At 47.3% G+C, this 9,827-nt stretch overlaps 3 protein-coding genes across 4 annotated transcripts in view; all 3 read left to right on the top strand.

Annotated features, from left to right (window-relative positions):
- Positions 1-2,416, top strand: part of LOC112136679 (collagen alpha-6(VI) chain) — a gene marked incomplete in the record, with an annotated part of 33,504 nt that extends 31,088 nt beyond the window's left edge. Inside the window, 4 exon segments of the mRNA XM_024258552.2 lie at positions 105-201; positions 457-1,098; positions 1,187-1,265; positions 1,334-2,416. Of these exon segments, the coding sequence (XP_024114320.2) occupies positions 105-201; positions 457-1,098; positions 1,187-1,265; positions 1,334-1,349 (834 nt within the window).
- Positions 1-9,827, top strand: part of sostdc1a (sclerostin domain containing 1a) — a 441,057-nt gene that overhangs the window by 110,942 nt on the left and 320,288 nt on the right. The window lies entirely within an intron of this gene.
- The window catches only part of col6a4a (collagen, type VI, alpha 4a), a 42,891-nt gene continuing 41,642 nt past the window's right edge, over positions 8,579-9,827 (top strand). The window contains exon 1 of one of the 2 annotated variants that reach the window (XM_024258362.2): positions 8,579-8,714. The gene's annotated coding sequence lies outside the window, so the exon portion shown is untranslated. The remainder of the gene's footprint in view (positions 8,715-9,827) is intronic. The other variant, XM_024258363.2, reaches the window with a different exon arrangement.

Raw genomic sequence — 9,827 nt, 5'->3', positions numbered from 1 at the left:
TCTCTCCTCCTCTCTCCTCCTCTCTCCTCTCCTCCTCTCTCCTCTCTGCTCCTCACTCAGGAGTCTGAAGGTTTTCTGGGTTTAGTCTTTCTTCTCGTCCTCAGCTGGATGACTCGGGGACCTCCATCTTCACGGTCCTGGCGAGGCAGCAGGACTTGCCCTCTGCGCTCAGGAAGGTCAGGAACTGTGCCATAAGCTTTGGTGAGCGGTGACCTCTGACCCCTGTCATCCTCTGCTCTGTGTTTTGGGGGGACGGTGTGTGAGCAGTTGAGCTGCTCCTCTCATTTCTGTTAGACGGTTCACATGAAGATAGAACTTTGAAGCAGTCAGGAAAGCCCCGCCCATTTCCTTAGGTTGTTGTCATGGCAGCAGGTTTCTGTTTGTTCCTCTGACCCACTTCAGACTGAGGTTTTTTTGGACCAGGTCTTCTTGACAGATGTGGTTCTGTCTCTGCAGACCCCTGCAGACGCTCGGAGGACTGCGCCTTCATCCAGGACCCGCCCCCGCCTCAGCAGATGGCGGTGGACCTGGCGGTGGTTGTGGACGGCTCCAGGGAGGTCCAGGCGGACGAGTTCGCCGGAGCTCAGCAGCTGCTGGGCTCGGTTCTGGAGCAGCTGGCCGTGAGTGCCGAGCCCAGCCAGGCCCGGGTGGCCGTGGTCCAGCAGGGCTCCGCCCAGGCCCCCAAGCTGGAGTTCGGCCTACAGACCTTTCAGAACCGGGACCTGATGAAGAGACACCTCCTCCAGAACATGCAGCAGCAGGGTGGCCCCTCCCTGCTGGGACGGACGCTGGAATACACCCTGAGGGAGGTGCTGCCGAGGGCGGACCAGACCCGGCGGAAGAGGGTTCTGCTGACCGTGCTGGCGACCCGGACGGCCTTCGAGGACCGGAGCGCGCTCAGAAGCGCCTCCCAGAGGGCCCACTGTGACGGGGTGGCGCTGTTCGTGCTGACAGTAGGAGACCGCTACAACCAGACGCAGGTGGAGGAGCTGGCCAGCTCACCTGTGCAGCAGCACCTGATCCACGTGGACCGGCTGGGGGCGGAGGGGCGGAGCTACGCCCAGCGCTTCTTCAGGGTCTTCCTGTCCGCGCTCAGCAGTAAGAACCCACGCTTCCTTCCACCCCTACTGCAGGTTCTGGATCTCCAGAGACCATCATCACTAACAGTGTTTTGTTCTTCATCCAGAGGGCCTGAACTCTTACCCCGCCCCCTCGTTAAGGCGGACCTGCCGACAGCTGAACGACGCACAGATCCTCGGCGGCCGGTGAGTCCAGCGTTTGGACACAGAAGGATTTGTGGTTTGATCTCTGACCGTTTCTCCTTCTCTGTCAGCGTTGTGGAAGATTGAACAGATGAAGAATCACCAGAAATCTGCTGAGATGAGCGACCATGGAAGCCCGCAGTTCTGCAGAACTGGACCGGCTTCGGTTCTTCATCTTCAAACGCCCCAAACATCCTGATGAAGTCAGACTGTCAGAGTCCTGGAGGTCTGGAGAGCTTCAGTTTCCATGATTCCCAGCAGGAAGTTCGGACTGAGACTGAGATTCGCTTCCTGTTGGTGCTGTAATCAGATTACAATAAGTAACTGTACTTTAGTGGTCATCGAGATGACCGCTTGGATGCACTTTAATAAAAGTGTTGGGTTCTGTCTCAGGTTTACCTGAAAAGGTGTTGAGAAAGACTTCAATGACAGCGCCGCCCCCCCCAAGCTCCTCCCAGACCTTCAGAACTTAAAATAGCTTTTAAAATAACTTCATCCGTTTTGTCACTAGTTAACAACTCAACTGGAAGCCCCGCCCACCCTCTCTCATTGGTGATGCGCCACTGGAACATAAGCTTCAACTGATTAGACAGCTGGGCTGTTGTCATGACAACATGGGGGAAACCTGGAGTCCAGAAAGCATCAGATGACCTTCATCGGACGTCCGTCATAAGACGACCTTTAGAAAATGACCTTCAGCAGACGGTGTGAGTGCAGGTGAAATCCTGCAGAGTTGAGTTTCCTGATGGACTTGGAGGTTTCGGCCTGTCGTCGTAGTAACGTCTTAAGGTCTCTGTGCGCTGACCACATCTTTGACCTCACAGTTTTTCTCCATCGATTCTCACAACAGTTAGTGCAACCTCCACAACATGTAGTCTTTGGACTCAACCTACTGACAGTTTCATGTTCATTTCATCCAATGGTGAATAACTTTGTATAAATCTCTACAAAATGATCACTTTTGACTTGCTTATTCATTTGTTTTATCATGTCTGCCAAAATGATCTGAACTTTTCCAGGCTGAATAGTTATTGTTTATAAAACTAATAATCTTCATTTCATTGATTGTATCTTTGTACACGAACTTGTTGAACATGTCGTCAAACATTTTGTGCGTCCATTTTAAATTAAATTGTTCTTGTGTTTTCATAAAAGTGTCTTAAACTTTTTAAGGAGAACCTCATTATTGTTACCAATATTATCATTGGTTGATGTCACCTTCCAGCACTCTGCAGTCAGGAGTGATCTGCAGAACATGATCTTCCTCTCTTCTCTCCATTTTGTAAATCCAGTTGATTCGTTTTTCTCCTCCCGGAGGTGAAGCTATATGACCAGCATCCTCAAATGACCTGCTAGAGGTCACAAATGCAGCTGGTGATGACATCACAGCAGAGACCTGCAGAGGGAGGATTCAAGAAGATACATTCCTCGATGCACTGATAGACCACTTCCAAAGTCATCTCTCTAAACACGCTGAAATCTGGTGACTTCATCGTTTAAACCAGCAGGATTCATAATTTGTCATGTTGATGACTCTTTCATTGATAGAAATGCTTCCTTTTATACTACCCATTTTGAGCTGCTGACTGTCTCTGGAGCAGTAGACTTTCCATTTTCAGAAAGCGACTCACTTTTGCAGTTTTCACTAATTGTTTAGAGAAACACCTTAGCGGTGGTGCAAACGTTAATACTGCTGTGAGAAATGCACAAATCGACTGAGAAAAACGGTATACTTCAGATCCATTCTGATGAAGGTCAGTGTGACCTGGACCAGAGGTCAACAGAACCGTCATAAAACATTTACAGCAGAAGAAAGAAAACTGAAAGCCGATGTGAAGACGACGGCAGACTTTGAGGTTGTTGTGCGTCGGCTCTGCAGGGCTTCCTCTGAGTCAGAAACATCTGTTGTAAACAACAGAAAAGCTGATTAAAGTAAAACTAGAACAGAAAAAAACTGTGAATTGGAAACCAGCAAACTAAGAACTTGAAGACCTGATCAACTACAGATGTCTGCAGACGACAGAAAGACAACAAGAAGAGGAAACACAGGGACAACAGACGACAGAAAGACCACAGGAAGACGACACACAGAGACGACAGACGACAGATAGATGACAGAAAGATGACAGAAAGACAACAAGGAGACAACAGGGAGACAACAGGGAGACAAAAGGAAGACCACAGGAAGACCACAGGAAGACCACAGAAAGACAACAAAGAGAACCAACAGAAAGATGACAGAAAGATGACAGAAAGACGACAGAAAGACGACAGAAAGACAAAAGAAAGTCCACAGGAAGACCACAGGAAGACCATAGGAAGACAACAGGGAGGCAACATGAAGACAACATGGAGATAACAGGGAGACAAAAGAAAGTCCACAGAAAGACCACAGAAAGGCTTCAGGAAGACGGCAGAAAGATGACAGAAGGACAACAAGAAGACAACAGGAAGACGACAGAAAGACGAGAGGAGGACAACAAGAAGATGACAGAAGGACAACAAGAAGACGACAGGAAGACGACACACAGAGACGACAGATGACAGAAAAAAGACTTCCTGTGGTCACAAAAAGACCACAGAAAGACCACAGGAAGACTACCGATAGACCACAGGAAGACCACAAGAAGACCACACAAAGACCACAGGAAGACGACAGAAAGACGACAGGAAGACCACACGAAGACCACAGGACGACCACAGGGAGACAAAAGGAAGACGACACACAGAGATGACAGATGACAGAAAGAAGACAGAAAGACCACAGGAAGACCACAAGAAGACCACAGAAAGACCACAGGAAGACAACAGGAAGGCCACAGGAAGACAACACAGATAGACGACAGAAAGACGACAGGAAGATGACAGAAAGACCACAGGAAGACCACAGGGAGACAAAAGGAAGACGACACACAGAGATGACAGATGACAGAAAGAAGACAGAAAGACCACAGGAAGGCCACAAAAAGGCCACAGAAAGACCACAGGAAGATGCTGTCAGAGCAGATTAAATTGATTCCACTTATTTCCAGACAGTAAACAAACACTGAGACACCATTTTGGATGTTATAAAAACATCAGCAGTGGTCAGGCTTTAGGGGGCAGCTGATGCTCAGACAGCTTGTTGCTATGGTTACTTGCATTTAAAGAGACCTCAGATCTTAGAACTGAAAGGGGGTACCCTCAATCTTTTGGGTCACATGACCTTTTGTCTGGACTTGTGTTCTTCTTGTGGTTGAACCAGAATGTTCTCGGTTATTGGGAGATGCTCCACTGGCGTGTGAATGTCCCAGTGATGGTCAGAGGGGCCATATAGGTAGCAACGCCCCCTCAGTCTGCTCTGAGCAGCTGTGACTACATCAGTAGTTTACCATCAGGATGAATGAGGACTGAAGGAATCATGTCTACACATTGTGAACGTTCTGGAAAATTCAACCATCATTATTATTATTTTAAAGAGAGAAGCCACTATGATCGTGAAGTCCACCTCTGGACTCCACAGACATCCGTGAAATGAACCTGCCGGATCCGGATCCTCCTACGAGAACCGGATATTGGATCAGATCCCAACTCCTCAGAGACAGGATGAAGGTTTCCCACTCAGAGCCAGATCCAGGAAATGCCACACAGACCACCTTTCCGTGCAGGACTCCCTTCTGGCCACACGGTGGAGCCAAATTACCAGAGTGACGTCAGAGCTTGACAGGTGGGACTAAGGAGCCCGCTCAGGTTCTGGAATTCCTCAGAGGATAAAATCATGGAGCAGATGAGGAGGAATGCTGGAGAAAGTTCCAAGACCTGGAAGGAATAAACACTCCCACCTGCGGGATTCTGGGTAAAAACGTTTGGTCCTTTTGGTTCCTGAAAGGGTTTTTATTCGTTTATTGTGAAAAACAATCAGCAGCTGTTGGCTGTGTGACGGTAAAGTTCAAATTTAGTGTTTCATAAAACTCAACATTAATCTTCCAGCTCAGAAACAAAGATTTATCTGTGAATTCAGGATCAGCTGAGAAAAACTGGCGGCTCCTGCATCCTCCTGGACTGACGTTTGTGATCCGTTCTGAGTGGATCTAACTCCAGGTCCTGCACATTTGATCAACACCACAACATAAACAAAAAGTTCTGATTCTAAGCAGGGTCAGAGCTGCTGGAGCCTATACCAGTTACTGTTGGGGGAAGGGAGAGTCAACATGGGATGGTTCTCCAGTCCATCACAGAACCATTTCAGAGTGAACCTGTTAGCTTGTTTATGGACTGTGGAAGGAAACTACAGAAAACCTGAACCAGGAGAAGACGGGACGGGCCCAGCTGGACCGCCACCACCAAAGACTGCTGGAGTTTGAAGTCCTGAGTGGTTCAGGTGGAGGGAAAGTCCTCCTTCAATGCAGAGGTGTCACGCAGCCCAATTTTACCTACATTCACCTCCATTTCACCTCCATCTCACCTCCTTTTACCTCCTTTTACCTCCATTCACCTCCATTTCACCTCCATCTCACCTCCTTTTACCTCCTTTTACCTCCATTCACCTCCATTTCACCTCCATTTACCTCCTTTTATCTTCATTTTACCTCCATCTCACCTCCTTTTACCTTCTTTTATCTTCATTTTACCTCCATCTCACCTCCATTTCACCTCCTTTTACCGCCTTTTATCTTCATTACACCTCCATTTACCTCCTTTTGCTTCCATTTCACCTCCATTTACCATCATTTTACCTCCATTTCACCTCCATCTCACCTCCTTTCACCTCCATTTACCTCCTTTTGCTTCCATTTCACCTCCATTTACCATCATTTTACCTCCATTTCACCTCCATCTCACCTCTTTGTACCTCCTTTTCCCTCCATTCACCTCCATTTCACCTCCATTTACCTCCTTTTACTTCCATTTCACCTCCATTTCACCTCCATTCACCTCCATCTCACCTCGTTTTACCTCCTTTTACTTCCATTTCACCTCCAAACCTGAGACTCTTCTGATCCATAAAGAGTTAAACAAATTTTGACGATGAATCCTACACAGGAGAAATGAATCAGCTGCTGGGCTCTCAGAGTTTGCTGGAATGATAGTTTCCTGCCCTCTGACATGTCCACACATTTTTTTCGGCAGCACCGACCCGATCAGATGAACCGAGCCGGATCGTGTCTGTAGGAAGAGTCCTGACCTGAACTGTGTTTTCAAAGTTTCCAGTAAAAACTATTTTATCAGTGTTTTTGTTTCTGAGCTGCAGACACTGATGTGTTTGTACAGCTCATAGCTGGAGCCTGAACCCCCCTTCCACCCCCTCCTCTGCTCAAATCGTTCCAGGATGTTCATTTCTCCTGAAATTCTCTGGATCTGCTCTGGCTCCTCCCACTGCCAAATGCTGCATGGAGGACACGACTTTGATGGCATTCGTCCTGGAACTCGACATCTGCACTAACCTTCACCGAGGCGTCGGCTCCGAGTCCCTAAAAGGAAGCGGGGCCCTCCTCACATTTCTGTCCAGGCTCTGCCGGAGCACTACTCCTCCAGGATTCAGCCCAGCTGAGGGAGGACTCTGGCTGCTTCTGAGGAAGAAGGTTGAGAGGATTTAGAAAACCTCTGAATCTGTTTGTGATTGTTAGCACCATCCACATGTTGCCTAAAACCAGCGGTCCTTATGGGTGGAAACGAATCAAACCTGCAGGAAATATCAGGATGGTGGACCACTCAGTGAGCCGCAGAGAAAACATGTTTATGTTTATCTATGGGCGTGCTGCGGCAACAGGTCATAGTGAACACTTCTACAACAGGGTCAGTGAGGGGGGGTAGGTGTGGGACACCGACACATCTCACTGTCGACTCGTCTGGTGTTGACATTTGGTTACGGACCCTCCGCCTCACTTTTTGATGATTTGCGTGTCCTAAACCTCCATTTACCTCCATTTACCTCCATTTGCCTCAGTTTACCTCAATTCTCATTGTTTTTTGACTTGCTGGCCTTTACATCAAGTCACAGGTCCCCAACCTCCAGGCCGCAAACCGGAACTGCTGATGAGGTTAAGTGCCCCCCCTCCACCCACACAGGAAGCCCTCCCAACCCGTGAGGAGAGGATCAAAGACAAAGTTATGGAGGTCTTTAAGCTCTGGGTTGGAATGTGTTCCTGATGATGATGATGATGATGATGATGATGATGATGATGATGAAGAGGCTGCGTCTTTCAGGCTCCGTGAAGTTTTCTCTGGTAGTATGATTTCTGTAGATTTCTTTTTTTTTTCTTTGTTTTAACTTGTCCTGTCCAACAGCTGAGCCAACAGATGTGGGCTGAGAGCTTCTTGTGTTGGGCAGATTTTACTGTCACAACAGGGATTTATTGAGTATAAACCCCTGTTGTATTTAATGCTAAACTTTATTTATATTGATTATGTTTTATTTTATTTATTTGTTTTTCTTTGTCGTTGGACCGGACGGAAAAAGGGAAGAGGGTGGGGGAGGGGTGGGGGGGAAGATAAGATGGCAACAGAGGGAAGCAACATCATAAAACAACCAGGACTAGGTGATAAGCTAGAATGGGCGGGGCCTGTCTACACACACACTCTATAGTTACACACACACTTGTTGGCCAAAATAGTCTCCACATTTAAACTAAACACATATACTATACATATACTACGCAATTCAACTGTAACAGCAGCTCACACACTCCATCATACAAACCCATTCAGATAAAGACTTTCATTCTGTCACACAAACGGTTAGTGCTAAGGTGAGCTGACACAGATTTCTGTAGATTTCAACTCCAGACCTGAAACTCCGCTGTCAGATACTTCTCTGTACAATCTTGGTAAAGTGGACGGAGTCTGGCTTTGACTCCGCCTCTTTCGGTCTTCAACACTTAAGCAAAAACCGATTTGTTTGTTTCTGTTTCTGTACTATCTTTAAGGATAAACAATATATGTCAAATGTGTCACTCTTACTTTTCTTTGAAAATATAATTTTTATTTTTATTTTTATGGTCCTAAAACAAAAAACTTCTGCATCTTATTTTGAAAAACCTCCTTTTCTGTTCTGCCTGGTCTGTTGGCACTGAAAGCCTTTCTGTTTCCTATCTGGGACAGACAACTTCCTGTTTAAACATCTTTGCGTTTAAACGCAGCACCACCTGTTGATCGGCGTGTGACATCACTGATGCCATGGTTGCCATGGCAACCTGTTCTCCACCTGTTTTTGGGTTTAAGGGATCAAATCTGAGATTAAATGGTATATGTGTAGAGGAGTGACTGGGGAGGATGGAGGTGGGCCGTCCAGCGTCTGCCTGATGACCTGCAGAGGGAGGGGGCAGGCCTGGGAGGGATTTCCTTCAGGAACACGCCTGCGTCTGTCTGCGCAGGAGTCGGGGGGTCTGCTGTGCAGAGGAGCGGACGCAGAGCGGCACGGCTGAGTCTCCACGGTGAAGCTGCGCAGAGGTCTGCTGTTCGCTGGAGCTGCAGGTTTGTCTCCAGATCCTCCTTCTGCTCCTGCAGCTTCAGCTCTTTGCTTTGTTTCTGCTCAGGCTTCAGATGTTTGTGTGATCAGAGAGATGCTCAGTTTCATCGTTTAAAGTTCATCAGATCTGCAGAAGTCACTTTGATTTCTATGGTTGATGGTCTGGAGACTGGACCAGCAGAACCGGGTCTGTCAAAGACCTGGAGGGACTCCAGGACTCCAGCTTCAGATTCTGTCAGATGAACGTTTTGACAGGAAACAGCTGCTGCTCTGTACCAGTTCTTTCTGTAAACAGAAATGATGAAGTTTAGCATCTGCAGGTTTACAGCTTTGATTCCATTACAGTGAAGCAGAAAGATGGTTTTCACCAAAACCAGCACAGATCTTTACAACGCTGGTCAAGCTTCTCCCAGAAACGGATGTTTCAGTGAGTGGATTCAGGATCCAGTCCAGATTCCTGCACTGAAACATGTTATTGAAGGTCGGAACCAGCCTCCATACCTGTCTTTACCTTTTAAACGAATCTTTGCAGAATAAGCAGATCTTTGATTATTATGGGCTGTTAGCCACAGAACTTGTCCTGCAGAAGAATCCAGCTTCTCTGAAAGACCTGCAGCAAATGACATCATAACTTTGAAAATAAACAATCAAATGTTCTTGTAAGTCTGAAGCAGTTTACCCCTCGTGCTCTGGGGTCCAGGTGACCCGACCTTATATTAATGTGTGATTCCTCCCATGACAAAGGTGGACAGTTTGTATGTCTGCCACGGACACCAGTGAAGATAAACAATCATTTAAAACAAAGTTAAGTTTGCTGTCTAACGGGATTCAACGTACACATGACTCGGATGGAAGACGGGCTACATGTGTAGAAAACAGCAGATCTGACGGAGGACGAAGTTTACATCATGTCTGCATCTGCATCATGTCTGCGTCTGCATCATGTCTGCGTCTGCATCATGTCTGCATCTGCATCATGTCTGCGTCTGCATCATGTCTGCATCATGTCTGCATCATGTCTACGTTTGCATCATGTCTACGTCTGCATCATGTCTGCGTCTGCATCATGTCTGCATCTGGATCATGTCTGCGTCTGCATCATGTCTGCGTCTGCATCA

Source organism: Oryzias melastigma, linkage group LG16 (genome assembly GCF_002922805.2).
Source record: "Oryzias melastigma strain HK-1 linkage group LG16, ASM292280v2, whole genome shotgun sequence".
In the NCBI taxonomy this organism is placed as follows: domain Eukaryota; kingdom Metazoa; phylum Chordata; class Actinopteri; order Beloniformes; family Adrianichthyidae; genus Oryzias; species Oryzias melastigma.
The sequence above is the reverse complement of the archived record's forward strand: the minus strand, read 5'-3'. Positions and strand labels throughout refer to the sequence as shown.